At 37.4% G+C, this 18,658-nt stretch overlaps 1 protein-coding gene across 1 annotated transcript; it reads right to left on the minus strand.

The window, feature by feature from the left end:
- Window positions 1-3,388: 3,388 nt before the first annotated feature.
- Window positions 3,389-15,597, minus strand: LOC131435624 (mitochondrial folate transporter/carrier). The gene is made up of 6 exons (XM_058603702.1): window positions 14,496-15,597; window positions 5,540-5,693; window positions 5,233-5,479; window positions 5,043-5,156; window positions 4,840-4,985; window positions 3,389-3,931 (listed from the first exon to the last, which is right to left on the minus strand). The coding sequence occupies exons 1-6, from the start codon at window positions 14,656-14,658 to the stop codon at window positions 3,811-3,813; spliced, it is 945 nt and encodes a 314-aa protein (XP_058459685.1). The 5' UTR covers window positions 14,659-15,597; the 3' UTR covers window positions 3,389-3,810.
- Between the last annotated feature and the right edge of the window lie 3,061 nt (window positions 15,598-18,658).

Consider the following 18,658-nt stretch of genomic DNA (forward strand, 5'->3'; position numbering starts at 1 on the left):
AAGGCTGTCTTGAAAGGCTTATCAAATGATCAAAGTACCGATGAAATTAAAAATGAATCCCTTCCCAAGTAATACTTATGAAAAAAAAAAAAGCGAATGGTACTTCTAAACCACGCTCTGGTTTTTCCCATGAACTTTACCTAATACACTTCAATCGAAGTGATGTAAACAATTTGAAAACTTTAGAAAAAGTACGTTTCATTATCCACATTAAAATTCATGGGGAACATTATAAACGGCATAATCGTATCGCAAACTTAACGCAATGTCGTCGTTGCCAAGGCTTCGGCCATGGAACCAAAAATTGGCATATGGATTACGGTGTTTGAATTGTGGTAAATCGCATTCGAAAGACGTTTGTCCAATGAATGAAACCACTGATAAATTTTCATGTTCAAATTGCGATGGAAATCATAAATCCAATTATTTGAAATGTCCTGTCAGGGAAAAAATTTTAAACGCTCGTTCGCTTAGACAACAAGTCAAATCAACCACCTTAAATTTACAGAACATACCTGAAAATCTAAAAACCGTTACAAATGCCACGCCTAATTCTTCTAAGGCACCTATTTCTTCGAATTTAAAACAAAAAACAGGTACGCCTGCCAATTCGTCTTCTAACGAAAACAATTTATTGACAGGTAGATCGACCTCGTCATCATCTTCTTCTAATGTCAGTTATGCTGGTATGTTAGGTAGAAATCTACCACCTATTTCTTCTAATGTAAACAATCAAAACACAGGACCGCCTCGCAGTCCATCTTTTAACGAAAACAATTTATTAATAGGTAGACCGGCCAAATCATCTTCTTCTAATGGCAGTCTACCTACAAATATCCCTTCAATGCCATTCGCTTCTTTAAATGAAGTCGATTTAGGCGATATAACTGAAAATAAAATGATCTACCTACAAGATCAACTTTTCCAAATGATCATCCGAATGAATCCGACTTCATCACTTTTTAAAGCATTTCAAATCGGATGGTAATTTGCAAATAATATTATAATGAATTTAAAATTTAACAGTGATGTTAAATAATTATTTGAATATTTTAAATTGGAATGCTCGATCTTTGAAATCGAGTGAAGATGAATTTTATAATTTTCTCGAAGTTCACAAAATCCATGTTGCCAGAAACTTTTCTTGAACCAAATGTCAAATTGAAAAGTAATCCACATTATGTGGTTCATCGATTTGACAGGTTTACTGGAATGGGTGGTGGAGTTGCCATTTTTGTCCAACGGCAAATTAAACATCGAATTTTACCTTCTTTCAATACTAAAATTATTGAAAGCTTGGGAATCGAAGTTGAAACCATTCATGGAATTTATTTCATCGCTGGAGCATATTTGCCATTCCAATGCACCGACGAACAATTAAATTTCTTTAAAAGCGATTTGCAAAAACTCACAAGATATCGACCGAAATGTTTCGTAATAGGGGACTCAAATGCTGAGTATGTCCAGTGGAATTGTAGGCAAAATAACAGTAATGGTAAAATACTTCATAATCAACTCTCAGCTGGTTATTTCACAGTTCTTCATCCCGGTAATCCGACTTGTTTCTCTTCCGTGAAAAACCCGTCTACAATTGATCTGGTTCTAACAGATCAAAGTCACATTTGTAGTGAACCGATTACACATGCTGACTTTGACTTCCACTGTCTGTCAAAATGGAAAAGTAAACCAAATGCAGCAAAAACGCAATTAATTATCTTTCCTCATAAACCAAGAGCTTCTTTTCTTAAACCAAAAAATAATCACATTCTCAAATTGAATGGCTTGGAATTGACATGGTCTGATCAAGCTAAATACTTAGGTTTAACGTATGACAAAAAACTCACTTTCAAGGATCATATTGAAGGAATCCAGGAAAAGTGTAATAAATATATTAAATGTTTATATCCTCTTATAAACAGAAATTCTAAGCTCTGTCTAAAAAACAAATTGTTAATTTATAAACAAATTTTCAGACCAGCCATGCTTTATGCGGTACCAATTTGGTCAAGCTGTTGTTCCACCAGGAAGAAAACGCTTCAAAGGATTCAGAATAAAATTCTGAAAATGATTCTGAAGCGTCCTCCCTGGTTTAGTACAAATGAGTTACACAGACTCACAAATATAGAACCATTAGATGTAATGTCACATAATATTATGAGCAAATTCCGACAAAAATCGATGCAATCTTCAATTGAATCGATTCCCTCTCTGTATTAGTTAGTAAGTTAGTATATAAGTTCCTTTTCCCCATTACACAATACAAGTAGGTTTAGAATTTTCCCTACACAAAAATCTCAGAATTGCGGAAGCAAATGATGTCCTCATGGTAATAATCAAATCATGTATTCAATAGGGCTGAAAAGTCACCACTTGTGGCTGAACACCCAATTTAAATCTTAATAATTAAATTTTAACTCATAATTCAGTTCACGAATTTTTATCTCGAATTATAAAACTGAACTCATTGTAAGAATCCAGAAGCTCTAGAACTGCATTTTTAACTTGAATTCCGAGCCTGAATTCATCTGGTTCCAGAATCCAGGTTTCAAATTTAGTTCCAGCATGCAGGTACTGAATTCGGGAAATGAATTCTGAAACTGAATTTAGGAATGAAGTTCAGAAACAAATTCACTAACCCTCTGAGTTCGCTTTTGGAATTTATTTTTAGGATGATCTTGTTCCAGAATCCAATACAAAATTCAGATCAAGTATTCAAAAGCTGAATGCGATTACTGATAATCTGTTGTTGCTGCTGTCGGTAGAAGATGGAATTTTTGTTTTATGGCACAAGAAAAACTGATCCTTTTTAGACCATGGTTTTCCTTTTCTACTCGTCCAGTTGAACATCGGGACTAACAAGTGCCTGACTACCTCAAACCCGTCGTCGTGGGTACGAGAAAGGCACACAAGCGTGATGAGTTTCCCTCATTGTTTCCTAAAGTTTGAGAAAAGTTCATTTTAGAGTTATTTATGTTTATCTCATACCGTTGAAAATTTAATCATAAATTGCTAGTATGATCAGCAATTACTAGGTATTTTCTTCCTGGAAATAATAAATAAAACCGTTCAAAAACTATAATGTCGTATGTGCTACCGGTCCTGGTAGCACATAAATGCCGTGGAAGGGAAGTTGGTTAGGCGTGGTACGATAGATAGTGGACTGCGGGGAAGACTGAAGAGTAAAGTCAGCGACATACGAACATATGCCTGAATAGTGTGGATCACAATCACAATTGAATCCCTAATTCTTTGCAGACACCTAAAGTAGAACATTGCAGCAACCAACGCCGAAGAATCATACGAGTAAAAGTCCGTTCGAAAATCGCAGATATTGAAGGCAGCAAAAATGTTTTCGGAAAAAATGGCAAGTAGAAATGAGAACACGAGGTTAGTCGGTTTGAAAAAATTTCTAACGTGTACTAGAGAAACTAACATACAAATGATAAATTGCTAACGATTGATTAACGATGATCTCGAATCAAGACAAGGCGCTGCTGCTCCTCTGTTTGACTGAAGTTAAATTGTATATCCTACACAGTTTAGCTATTGCTACACGTCCCCACAGTTCAGGCTGCCTTAGTAGCCGCCTCTAGTGGAACGGCAAACGGTATATGATCTATCTAGAACTAGACTTTATTTGGTGATGATATAAGGAGAAACCCCCCGGGAACTCGAGTGAAGGCCACATTTGTAATGCGGTCCCCACTGACCCGTGGGAACGAAACTGACCCCAGCATTGGTGCCAGTTTCGTCTATTGAAGGAACCCTCTCTCTCTCTCTGAGTGCGTGTGTGTGCGCGCGTCGATAGGTCTACTTGGTCAACAAATAGCGCGAAACGTGTTCGTACGTAACGAACGTAACCATAGTGGCCGGCATCACGCGCAACAAGTTCGGACCGAGCCCTTTATAGAAGCCATGCCATGATTCATATCTGAAATGGTTCCGCAGAGAGGAAAGAAAGAAAAAAGGAAAACAAACGATTATTTTCGATAGCTTTTTTTTTCTTCGTTTAATTGATTTTTTTTTGTGGGTGTGCTCAGATTAGTTGGTATAATTAATTGGTCTTAAAATGTTTCCCGGGTGTATTCTATAAACTCTGGAATAGTAGGGTTTCGTGGTTGATTGTACTAATGAGGAATAGAAAACTAACTTAGTTCTATACGGACATCAATTGATATTCTCTGTCGATGACTGTAAGTCACTTTTCCTATTAGTTTATTTTTTCGTTTGATTAAACAAATTTATAATCGACACAAAACTAGCAAAAAAAAAACAAAAAAATTTAACTATTCGCTGCGTACTGTTTCGATTGTTGTACTTTTTTGACATTTGTTTTTAAGCCTTATGCCGTTGATAGGAAGTTGTGCTTGCAAGAAGTTTGTGACTTTTTCCCCTTATTAAAATACTAATAATAATAATAATAGTAAATAAAATTAATGGGAAAAAATGATACAATGGACATTGGACAAACTATAATTCGATTTTTTTTGCTTGATCACTTATGCTTTCGATAGCAAAACACCGACTTATGCTCTAGTTAAGATGAATCCTAAAATAGAGACGGAAACATATCGAGAATTTTTTTTTCTTATTGTTGTTCTACACACGCACTTAAGTTTTAATCAGTGGGACAGCCAGAAGAGAATTATTCGGTTTTGCCTTTTTTTTTTTTTCATTTTCTACACTTTCTACCGCCGATTGGTTTGTCGGGTTTCGACCACGTTCGACGGCTAAGGTTTGTTAAACTGCTCATAGATTAACATCACCAGGCAAATGTTGGGCGTAACGTGGACCAGGTACGGCCACAGGCCCTTGTAAAACCCTGACACCCGTTCGTACCTCCAGGTCAGCTTGATACAGTCCCAGGTACCCTTGTACCGGTGGTTGTGATCCTGCAGACGGGCCCGCACCACCTGGTAAGGATATGTGGCGGCAGCGGCAATCAGCTTCGAAACAGCGGCGAACGTCAAATACTCTACGGTAGTCTGGAAATGTGAAATTTGATTAATAAGGTTTTTTTTTGTTTTTCGGTGAAACTTTACCAGTTTAGCATCTATAGGCCGTTTACGATTCAAATTATACTTGGTTTTCATTTCCTCATAGGTCATAAACTGCAGAGCACCGTGAGAGACACCAAGCATTCCAGGCACGAAACCCTGTGAGAAACAAATAAAAAATAGTTCAGTGATATTTCTTCCTATTAGTAACCAACAGGGAATGAATAAGTCATACGCTGTACAATCCCCGGACACCTTCGGTGCGGTAGATTTTCTTCAGACCATCGACCATTCCGGCGTACGTGTTGTTTGAACCGCCCGGCTCGGAATACTGCAAACACAGGCGTGTCTTCACCACCCAGATCGGGTTGGTCATTACTAGTGTCATGATTCCTGCTTCGGCTGCGGCCAACATGTGCAGTGAAGGCCCGAGCGGTTGGGCACTGTTACCGTCCTGGATCCAGGTTTTAATGCTATTATAACTGGAACACAGAAGAGGTTAGTTCGGTTAGTGGTGGTTCTCAGTTGCAGCTAATACTTACAAAAGGAAATAAAATCCCCACGCACTGCCCGAACCCCAGATGTTGGGAGTGACTCCTTTGTACAGACCTTTGAAACCTTCCTGTCGGAAAATGGTGAGGAATGCACCGGTCAGTCCGCGATACTGTGGCACCGCAGCTGTTCGGCCATCGTTTACTGTGAGAAGGGAAAAAACGGAGATCATTAGTAAGGATTTTTAATTTTATAGAAGCATTAGTTTGAAATTTTATCGAGGGGTTTCGACATGACTGTTCAATGCGTCAATACATAAAGTAATGTGTGATTTCCGAATAGCTAAAGTCTCGAGTCTCTTAGAATATAGGCAAAGGCTGCACTAAGGCACTGAACTGTATTGTCTACTGTTTAATAACGCTTTGAAATAAGTGATTAGAACAGCGAGAATTATCACAAAAGCCTGTATTGCGATACGTAACTTTGAGAACATGACGGAAACATACATTGGACTGATATTCGAAGTTAGGCCAAAAGTCGACAACCTGCGGCTCGCAAATATTGTTTTTTTTTTTTCAAATAAAATGTACTTGAACATCGATGAAGGAGGATCAGAAACTATTTCTATCTGTCAACCATTTGTGCACACTTTTCACCGAGCCGCGTCGTCAAAGTCTTCAATTTCCGGTGGCTTTTCAAAAAGTATGAAAAACCGCTCTGAATAAAAGAACGACGAACGGCTACAAACAATTTACTTGGAAAATTTTGCAGGTTTCGGCAAATATTTAGCTTGTCGTTCGTTCATTAAGACAACGGAAGCCCTATTGGGAATAAACCTGGAAACGCGGTCTTTTAAAACTTGCTTTTAACAACCAAACCCCTACCCCTCAAAAAATTTACCAGATACTGGGTTTGTTAAATTCTCTGACATTGTGGAAGAACCTTTTAAGAACCTGTTAATGGCTATCATACCCACAATATACAACATACAATTGCAAAATGGCCCCTCTTTTCAGCGATCATACCTTTCGATGGCTAAGTTATTCACCGAGATCACGGGTATAATAACGAAACTTGGCTAATTTTTGAAAAACTTACATGATTTTAGCATAATTCGCCTGGATCAAGATGATCCCAACGAAATAGTATTTTTGGGGATCGAAAAGTGCTATTCTTTTTATCGAATTAACCTTCCCTCGATACCAGGTATTGAAGCTGTCGCATTTCACGTTACAATGAAAGGAAACAACTTTTTTGACTTTCTCTATAGAAAGGTATTAGAATTTCTTGAAAAACCGACTTTCGAACGGAGCCTCGGATACCCATAGTGTTATATACCATTCGACTCAGTTCGACGAGATCGGAAAATGTCTGTGTGTGTGTACTTTTCGAAGATATTTTTACCGCTCAATTTTCTCAGAGATGGCTGAACCGATTTTAACAAACTTATGCTCGTTTGAAAGCTATTGTTAGGCCATTGATCAAGTTCGAATATCAAATGACTGTGACTTTTGGTTCCGGAGATATAATGGTATAAGTGACGTGACCGGCAAAACACGTTGATTTTTTTTTCGCATTTCCAATATTTTGGGATCCCCTCTAATAGCGCATATCGAAATTAGAGGGGGCCAATATTTTGGGATCCCCTCTAATTTCGATATGCGCTATTGTTCAAAAGTTCAAGCACCTCGAAAAAAGTCCCCATGCAAAATTTGAGCTGAATCGGACATAGGTAAGGGGTGCTACCCGGCGGTTAAATTTTGAAAAATTTTCGTTCTTGGAAAATTACCATAGGGGGGAGTACATGGGATTTCCGAAATTGAGTTTTTTTATGTCAAACGTCTTAGAATTGCATGGAACGTCGAGATTTGATGTCATGTCAAAAAAAGTCCCAGAAAGTCGATTGTCGAAACATCAAGGAAAATCTGTCAATAATGTCATCAATAAAATCGCTTCCACGTTGCAACAGAGACCGCCAAGGATATCAGGCCATCTTTTTTTTTTTTAAATTCTGTGTTCGTACCAGAAATCAGTCTAAACATAAAAGGTCCCGCTACATTTAAACGCTTTGTAGGACACTGTTTTATATAGCAATTTAAAGACTTTTTGGAGCTCATTGTCAAACTGTGACTGATTTCAGAAATCTGTGAAAATATGTTCCATTTTTAAAATCTGTGCAGCATATTCAGAATCTGTGAAACTTAGATTAATCTTTGAACCTGACAAATAAAATTTACAAATATTTTTTTTTCGTGTAGTTTGGACGCGAAAATATTCATGAAAGAAAAGTTTGTGATCATTCCGGAAAAAAATATTAACGATACAAGTTCAGTGCATTTACTGCACTTCATGGGAAAGATTATAAAATTAGGACCGAATAGAATTCTTTCGCAGCCTTTGCATCAAATCAAAACCAATCGAATTCCAACTGCGCATAATTTATTCAATTGAGTAAAGGATTCATTCAAAAATATAAACTTTGATTTTCGCATGATAAACGAACCAGACATTCAGGATAGACAATAGCAACATCGATTTAAAAACGTTATGACGATTAAAACTAAACGCGAATGTAAGATTTTTTCCGACAACGAAGAATTGAAAATGTTCTGTTTAAACCACCAGAAAATATAAAATAATCTAGAGTCGAACTTGTGAAATAATATATGATTAATAAATTTCCTGACGTACATTTCATAGAGAAACCTGTTTTAATATACCTAGTACTATTATGATGCCCTTTTCATATTATTCATATTCTCTTATATTTTACAGCAAAAATTCATCGAAATACTCCAATTTAAAAAAGTTGAGATGAGAAAGGCAAAAAATCATTTTCTATGCCTACTTGTCCAAACCTGTCGCAGCTCGCTTCAATCACACCGACGACATCGCACCCTACCGAACCCTGCCGCACAATACCGAGTCGCTTGCGCGGTGCACTTTGCATAGAGCGCGCGTATACAAAAAATCAAATATTTCAAAAACCCTATTTGAGCACAAAAATTTTTTTGTTGATTATGAAAACCAATAACATATGCAACATTTTAGCATTTAACAGAAACAAAAATCGCGTCAAGAAGGTATTTTAATATCGATTTCTTTGGAAAATTTAAGTAGAAATTTTAGTAAAATTGAACATTTTTAAACAATTTTTTCTTCATTCTATGACAAAAATAGTTGTTTATGCATTTGCAAGTTTCGTGTAATTCGAAAGAGAACTTGAGTTTCAGGAAGCATTACAATGAAAAGGTTTATAAATGTTAATGTAACTAAAAATAGTACAAAAAAATTCAAATATCAACGAAATATTTCACGAACATGTTCGTAGATACTAATAATACAAAACAATAACACTTATTGTAAAATCGGTTACCTCGTGAAAAAAGGGGGGGGGGGGGTTCAGAAATTTTTACTCTTATACAGAAGGTAAAACGTAATTTGTCGGTTACGTCATTTAAACGATTATAAAGGGTGATTTTTTAAGAGCTTGAGAACTTTTTTAAACAATAAAACGCATAAAATTTGCAAAATCTCATCGGTTCTTTATTTTAAACGTTAGATTGGTACATGACATTTACTTTTTGAAGATAATTTCATTTAAATGTTGACCGCGGCTGCGTCTTAGGTGGTCCATTCGGAAAGTCCAATTTTGGGCAACTTTTTCGAGCATTTCGGCCGGAATAGCCCGAATTTCTTCGGAAATGTTGTCTTCCAAAGCTGGAATAGTTACTGGCTTATTTCTGTAGACTTTAGACTTGACGTAGCCCCACAAAAAATAGTCTAAAGGCGTCAAATCGCATGATCTTGGTGGCCAACTTACCGGTCCATTTCTTGAGATGAATTGTTCTCCGAAGTTTTCCCTCAAAATGGCCATAGAATCGCGAGCTGTGTGGCATGTAGCGCCATCTTGTTGAAACCACATGTCAACCAAGTTCAGTTCTTCCATTTTTGGCAACAAAAAGTTTGTTAGCATCGAACGATAGCGATCGCCATTCACTGTAACGTTGCGTCCAACAGCATCTTTGAAAAAATACGGTCCAATGATTCCACCAGCGTACAAACCACACCAAACAGTGCATTTTTCGGGATGCATGGGCAGTTCTTGAACGGCTTCTGGTTGCTCTTCACTCCAAATGCGGCAATTTTGCTTATTTACGTAGCCATTCAACCAGAAATGAGCCTCATCGCTGAACAAAATTTGTCGATAAAAAAGCGGATTTTCTGCCAACTTTTCTAGGGCCCATTCACTGAAAATTCGACGTTGTGGCAGATGAAATTATCTTCAAAAAGTAAATGTCATGTACCAATCTAACGTTTAAAATAAAGAACCGATGAGATTTTGCAAATTTTATGCGTTTTATTGTTTAAAAAAGTTCTCAAGCTCTTAAAAAATCACCCTTTATCTTCGGTAGCATCTGCGATTTGATCTTCGAACTTGATCAATAGCTCAATAGTAGCTTTCAAACAAGCCTAAGCTTGTTGAGATCGGTTCAGCCATCTCTGACAAAATGAAACAGGACACTTCGTCCGATTTATCAGGTATCAGGTTTTTTTTTTGATACACTGAAGAAGAATATAAATTGTATTCGAAATACGTATATGTGTGTGACGTTCATTATACATGATTTATAGTGTTGTGAGATGCATAGTGAATTTGTATAGTGACGTGATATACTTATAACAGAATTAAATGGTAATATTAAAAAAAAAATTATCCTTGTAAAATCATTCTGTTCAAACACTCAAACGAAAAGTTAATAAAATGTTCAGATGTGTGACATAATCTCAAATAATTCAAAATTAAACTTTTCTGAAATGTTTGGTATAAACGAGTATCAAAGAGGATAATTCATAAGGCGCGTTTGCCTTTCTTGTATTTTGAAAGTTCATAGCTCAGTGATCTGTGAAACGATTTATATAATCTAATTACCAATACAATCGAAATTGGATTGGATCTTTTTGGATTCTATCGCCACTGCTAGCAGATGTATTTTGTGTCGTTTGTAAAGCTAGTTTCGCTTCCGACAAGAGCGATTACGTCACAGCTGCCAGTCATTTGCATTGGTGAAAAAACAACGGTGGAGAACAGTTTGGTTAGATTTGTGCACTTTTCGCTGTTTGAAATTCACAGTAATCGAGATCAAGTGAAGCCTTCTTTGTTTTTGCGAAAAATGTGAAAAGTATTAAGTATTAAGAAACAAGTCAGTTGTTTTCGTATTCACGACATCCAGTTATGTCTCCGACATTACCCAAACGCCTTTTTTAAGTGGTTCAACTATCTCCGAGAAAATTAAGTGGACATATGCCGATTTCATTGAACTGAGTCGAAAATCGATTCTTTTACCTTTCTACAGAGAAAGACCAAACGGTCAAAGACTCGAAAACACGTCAAGTTTATTCTGTAGTATGATAAAGCTGCTGCATATTCCTGCCAAAATGGTCAGGGAAACAATTTCTACGCTTGGTTAAGAACTGTTAGCCCACACACCATATTCACCAGCAGTGCGGTAAAACTTCATTTCAATCGAATATTATAAGATGAAAATGAAATTTATGCCCATTGATTGTCAATGATCATATCCATTTGACTTTCGTTGCCATACCCGAATGAAACTCTCAGAATTCAACGTCAATTTAACAACCGTACCTAGTCACTTGAAGTTTTGCCTGCTCAGTTTCAAGTGCCAAGTAGTCTACCTGCTTTTTGTCTTCACTGTTGGTAGTGAGCAAGTTCGAATGAATAGGCATGGACATCAAAAATTCTCACCGGCCAGAATTATAAATAGAGGATGGCGATTCTCATTTGAGTTTTCGATTATCACCAGCACGGTTGAATCGATAATTTTCGACTGTTTGAAATTAAATTATTGAATAAAAAAAGTATTAAAAATGAAAACTGAAAGATTAATTCTGTACAAAATGTTCAACACGACGAATGTAACAATGAGAGATTCTCTTTGTTTACTTTCTCTTTCGATTATTGCGAAATATTTCTGCATTTTCGGTAATTTCTTCAGTGCAGATTAAAAGATGATAGCTTTGGTTATTATTATCGGTAAATAATTGAAGAGAAGGATTGATAAGAATACCGTTATAATCGAAAAATCGAAAGAAAGTAAACAAAAAGAATCTCTCATTGAACATTTTATACAGAACTTATGTCATTGATATATCAGTTATCATGCTATTTGAGCCAATTTGTTCTTATTACATGAATCTCGCTCTTTCATTCAATTGTAAAAGATATTTTATTTCAAGAGATCAACGGACGGTGGTGGTTAAACTGAGCCTCGAATGCCACCCGTTCTGTACGTCAGCGAAGGTTGTGTGTTAGAATGTGAAGTTTACTGCAGTAGAGTGATCGTTGATTTGTGCCACATTTGGTTGCAGTTGAATTGAATGAAGTTAATAACTTAATAACAGATAATTTCTAGTAATATACAAAAAAAAAAATCAAGTATCCTACTGCGTGATAAATTGAAGTCATAGCGTAATGCCACGCGATTAAATGATCTCTGCAAGCCAATAATAGCATTGTTAGCACCGTTGTATTGCTGTATTGCGAAGAGCATGAGGTCGGACGTTGATCTTAATTTCGCGAAGCAAAGCAGAGCAGTCAATCTGAGCATTCAAAACATCTAGGTAGTGAGGATTCCAAACGACAGGACACTACGCCAGGGTTGAACGAACAAGTGAGCAGTAGAGAGATTTTAAGCAGTATACGCATGTAAAATGCTTAGCCATTCTTATTACAAATCCTAGGTTGCGAAAAACTTTGGAAACAATATAGCTGCTGTGTTTCTTGAATATCAGTTGCGCATCGAAAAGAACACCCAGGTCTTAAACACACGTCGTCCTGATTATCGGGAATCCGTTCAGAAAATATTCGAAATGAAATGGCTCTTTTCTCTTCGAGAGCGTAATGGTTGAACAATTGTCAGGATTCAATTTCATACGGTTAACTTAACACCACTCGGCGAAGTTCAACAACTGTCGTTGTGGAAAACCTGCATCTTCTGGGCTTCGAATGTAATTTAAACGTCATCAGCAAACGATAGACGAAGAACATCTAGAATAAAGTTGACGTCGTTGAAGTACAGTAAAATATCAAAGACCCGAGGTGGCTACCCCGCGGCACTCTGGACGAAGCGATAAACTAATTGGAAACGCGATCCACTGCTAAACCACGATCCATAAGATATGATTGCAAGCAAGGATGGCTTTTATCGTATCAAAGAATGCTCACTAGCAACTCTTCACACGATTCAATCAGTGCCATCAAAGAGAGACGGATATCATCGCAGCAACAAAAAACTGGCATGGTTCATTTAACATAGAATAGACACTAGTGCGCGAGCGAATTTCTCTCGATGACCTGTCTGAGAATCGAAGGTTAGCTCGCTGCTGTGGGGATTCTCTCTGAAGCAACAAATGGTCGCTTTTTCTCGTTTCGCGATCCGATTCTATATGGGCAGTTGATAATTGCGATAGAATCATTTTACTATTACCGCTTATTCTAACTATGTGCTATATGTCTTTGTATAAGTTGTGTCTATGAAATTGTATGTGAATGCTCCACACAAGGGTTTTGGAATATTGCAATCTAGTAAGAGAATCATCGATTCGATCTTCTGCGATAATTGTCAACTTGCGATTCTCTCTTGGTAAATTCCACACAGCGTCGATCATTGCCAGACTATATATTTTGTTAAGGGCCATGAAATACTTAGAGTATGAAGTGGAGCGAAGAAATGTAGATAAATTCTTTCACGGTTCATGCATTGAGAGACACGAGTTCTTGTAGCATTTTCTACCGGATTTAAAATGCTGTATACAATATAGAGAAATATCGAACAGCTTCTGTTAAATTATCGGCAATCACCAACACTGATTGCAACCATCGAAGATTGTTAGAATCGAATCCAAGTCTTTCCAATTTAGCAATAGTTTTACCGTGATTAATTATAGCAAAGGCAGAGGAAAGATCAGTGAATCTCTGGAAGCTGACAGATTTAATGCGTACACGAACCAGAAACTCTCCAAACTCCATTTTAGAAGGTAACTCAGATCGTTCTAGAATACTTGATTGTTTTTTTTTTATAAAAAAACGACATATTTAGCTTGAGCTATAATTCTTTCGACAATTTTCCGGTGCCGGGATTAGTAAAAAAGAGCATTTACCAATCGCATGTTCATTTATTCGACGATTCTCAGCGGAATTTCAGACGATCCTGATCGGTAACGAAATAGTAGTTCTGATTTCCTCCAGTGAAAATATGTACTTATTTGAACACATTAATTATTTTCCAGACCACTAACTTTAGAATCGTTTACCATCTTCAACGTTTCATGAAAAACAACTTATTTGTAAATTATGTTGTATACTTAAAATTTAACACATCATCTTGCGTGATAAACGAATGCAGATGAGTTCGCAAATTTAAACTGGTATTTTTTTCCGGCACTATCCACTTAGCACCGTCTTTCATATCAATATTTTGCAATAGAAATCGTGTCATTCGCCGTGTCGCCAACGACAGGCCTTCACAGGTTCGGAAATGATAATCTATCGCATGTGAAAATCACATGCGAAGATAATCCTTATCTTATCGTTAGAACTCTGCATGGTTACAGGTGACGCTTTTTGTGAAAAATCAATTGATCTTCTAGCGACGAGTTTAAAAAATCGGATGTTTTTTTGTTCTTCTCCGAACGAAATGTTGCATGACTGGACAGAATTCCACATACTTTCAGTTCTTAGTAACAGTGACCCAGTATATTTTGCCAGAAAATAAAAAAACAAGGAAATTTTATTGCCAATTTGACCACCGACCGCTGTGTGAACAAACCAAACAGTGATAGCGCAAGCTGTTTGCAAATAATAATTTAAAAAAAACAGCATTCTCAACTCGCGACGAGTAAGCCACCTTATCTCGCATCTCTATTCGTACGTAGCTCACTTAACCTATGGGGCGGCCAAACACAATCGCAAATAGGACCTACCTGCGAAACGAATCTTAATCAGATCGAGCGGATGTAGCAGCAGTGTCGACGTCACTCCACCGGATATTCCGGCCACCAGATGTTCGTACTTGACGTGGGCCATCCAGTTTGTTTTCCCACCGCCACCGCCGGGCCCTTTGTGACTTTTCAGAGCAGTTGCCATCTCGTCCGGCTTTTGGTCCTTCTTATCGTGCAGCGCTTTGCTGTCTCGGTTATCTGCGAGATCCGTTTTTGGGCAGCTGCGCTGAACTTTGGGTTCCAATTTGAACGGTAGCTTTTTTTGGAGCTAGCGTGTTCGAGATTGCGGAAACTTTACTCCGACGATTGCAGCTGACTGTCCGGCACTGGACTCAAAACTTTCGTCCGTGTGTACTTGCTATTATTACTATTATTAGATAATTTTTAACGAAACGGTGCGTTGTGCGCTGTATGGCTCGTACCGTACAATTTTTTTTGGTGGTAGAGCGTATTAAAGAAAGGATATTTCAAGCTTGAATATATACATTATATACAGATAAGCGAATGCAAGAGAACACGACTCCAACTCCACGTCCGGGTGGTTCGCAGGTTGACGACGAGCACTTCTTGTTCGGAACTGGACACTTTTCAGCAGCCATTCAGCGACTGATAAGCGCGTTGAAGCATGACGTAAACTCAGTCTTTTTGCTTTGGATTTCGTAAGCAGAAATTTTCCCGTCTAATGGCGATTCACACATCTTGCGCTAGCACTTGCACCAGGTCACAATTTTGCACGGAAAACAGTACGATATTCGTTGAATAATAACCGGACACGGCACACCACTGGGCTGCGGAAGTGCAAAATTTTGTTCTCGAAAACTCTTCCTTTGTCAAATTTTTACACTGAATTTCGCAGGGTTTAGCTTTCAAGGTTGCTTATCGATTTTTGCTAGCTTCTTTATGCTTACTGATGATGACAGCACTAGGCAGGCAATATGGAGTACACACGTTTGACTATGTTGGTGTCGGTATGCGAGGAAAATATGATAGAAAATCTTCCGTTGGACAGCCAGAAGGCATTATTGGAAACGTGAACCTTCGTCGTATTAAATACTGGTTCTCCAAACTGCACGAAGCTTTCACAAATACTACCGTAAATCCACCGAGGCACCCAGCTGGGAAACAACTGAACTGACAGTGACAGTTTTAATGACATCAACAACCCACTGAAAAAGAGATTGTTATAGCTTCACATCATGCTTCATAGTTGTTTGCTATAAAACGCCACGCGTGAAACCATCGAAAAATGATTAAAACCATTTTATTAAACATTGTGTTGAAAGCCGCGATGTACTGAAAATACATTTCGAAAACGCTACAAAATGTTGATTTTGTACAAAATATCCGTCAATCTGCTGTAGAAAGGTCTTACTGGAACAAAAACGTTACAAATCGCTAGACGCAATTTTCTGTCGGAATATACTGATTAAACTGTATTTTACAAACATTTCAGATAAATTTGGGATCATGATTCTGTAAATACTGGTTACAGATTTTTGGCCAGATATACAGATTTTATTGATTTTTGATGGTGTTAATTGAAAATTCAATAAAGACCAAATTAATAGGGTTTGTACACACATAGAAAATTTCGCAGAATTCGAGAATTTTTTACCGAATTTTCAACAGCTGAACGTGCGGTAATTCAATTGATTACTGACCCTTCGGTAATAAAATTTTTGTTGAACTGTCAAACAACTCCCTAACAGTTCTGTAAACCAAATCTCGGGTAATTTTTTAAAAGGGCGTATAAGCATGTGTCAGTTTCTATTTAATCACTCTCTCTTTCGATTATTGTGATGTGATTAAAAAGATTTTCTTTGATTCACTATTCTGTTTGGAAGTCGAAAGTTTCGAGTTTCATTTCATGTAAAGAGTTGAGTGATAAACGTAGAAACCGATTGGTAAATAATAGAAGAGAAAGTAAACAAAGAGAAACTGTCACTTGCTTATACGCCCTTTTGAAAAATTAACCGAGAAATGTGAATTGCACCCAAGCAGTTTTCGTTGACTCGATTCTGAATCGTTGAATCCATGCTATGTATCGTTCATTTTAATTGTTTGGGAAGGATTGAATCGATATACTCAATCTGGAACATAACACACTGTTCTCATCAGCATAACAAACACTGTCATGAATTGTTTTTGCAAGCCCTTTCGAGCAACTTTTCAGATTCATGACCTACAATATTCAGAGAAAAAAAAATCTTAAAAAGGTCTCAACTACCTTCCTCTGTATTGTAATGCACTGGTTTGCCGCATTAGAATAACTAAGAATAGTTGTTTGATCACAAAATTTCAAATATTGTCTTACCTATGTGGATTACTAGTGCCGCAAAAGGATTTTTTCCGCTTTTTACTCACGAACACCAGCAATGATGTACCGCAAAATATGTTTTCATGACTAAATAGGAGTCGTTTAATCTTTTTAGTACTTCAACGCACAGAAAATCAAATGAGAAAACAGAGTATTAATTAATTTTACTTGAGTGAAAAAGTACTCTGCTTTGTTTACATTTAATTCACACACAGATTAAACTTTCATAGGTCGCGAATTGCGATGGAATCATTTTACTACTGCCTCTTATTCTAACTATTTGCATATAAACTGCATAGATCAAGTATGCATGTAAAATCTCCACACAAAACAACTCGTTTTGCGCCAAACATTTTTTCAACGACCTAGTATTCTGTTTTTCGACGACCAAACACTTATGGAACACCTATCGATGATCTAGCGGGCATAGGCGACTTTTTCAACGGAAAATTCCATTGTCCATGCAGAACAACTTCACATATTTTCCCCACTTTTACGGCAAATTCTCCTAATTTTTTTGATGCACGAATCCGGTGGGGGTAAAAACTGATCAAACAAAAAAAGAATCATGTAACTTCGTCCATCCGTTTTTACGTGATGCGATTACAAAGAATGATCTCTGCATTTTTATATATATAGATGTTGAAATTTAATTTTTTGCCAAAATTTACTCCATCCATTGCAAACTTAGCAGCTAGAAGAGCTAAAATTTTCAATTCACTGGTGTTTATTTTACCGTTGGCATAACAATGAATAGAAGTACAGGCAAAATGATGGAAACAGCTACCTTTGTGTGCCGCAACCTGTGCAACTGAATGAAAACGAAAGTGCCAATATTTAGAAATGAATCAATGCATTGTGTTAAAGTGTGATAGGCACACTGCTTCCGTCCCTTGGATTGCTCCCAGTTATACTCACAATTTCACTTCGAAGCAACAACTTTGGGAACAGATTCAGCTCTTTTGCCATAACTTCGACCAAAATTAGATGTAGGCACATGTATGCATATTTCAAATTGGAGTTATCTCGTAAGTATCTGGCATGATATCTGGCGTAGAACTGGCATGATATCACAAACATAATTATATCGAACGATTAAAAGTTTCACACGAATTGAAATCAAACTTAATATTTTGTCACGTGCAGGAGAAGCAATGCAAAATACTCACATACCCGCACGGCCTTTTGCCTACCTGGGCAGCCATGGCCACCAGATGGCAACCAACATTGTTTCAGTGACGGCTGTCAAATCCAATTTGGCAAAACATAGTCGCCTGTACCTTGGTTAGCCGAGCGTTTTCATCTTTTCACCTTCGCTGGAAATGTCAAAGATTTCCATCGGTATGACAAACGGCTGGCAGCCACGTCTACCTCAGAAATCCTGGTGGATACGGTTGTATCGTTCAAGGTGTATGTCTGGTAATGGCGAGGCAGCCGGACACCAGAATGGCGGCCAGCCATATTGTGCCCGTTGGCAGCCGTCTGGCAGCCAAGCCAATGCGGGTATGGGCCCCATCTTGTTGCGTAACGGATTGTATAAGTGAATGACAAAAAATGCAATATTTCATTCCAGATGAAAAGTTCATAATGTAATCCATGTATGTGATTCAATAGTATCACGGTAGCGGAAAAAGCGGAAATTATTACCGAAATATGTATTCTTTTGCTCTTGTTGATTTTCAATAGGAGACTGATATGCAAGTATAGGCTGCATGGTTTGTCGCTATTTTACATTTCTGCTTTTCATTTATCGGTGTTTTGCAGCCTGTATTCTCATTTGATACTGATAAAAAAAGCTAATATTAAATTACATGCTACGAGCCATTGG

The sequence above is a fragment of the Malaya genurostris genome, chromosome 3 (genome assembly GCF_030247185.1).
Source record: "Malaya genurostris strain Urasoe2022 chromosome 3, Malgen_1.1, whole genome shotgun sequence".
Taxonomy (NCBI): Eukaryota; Metazoa; Arthropoda; class Insecta; order Diptera; family Culicidae; genus Malaya; species Malaya genurostris.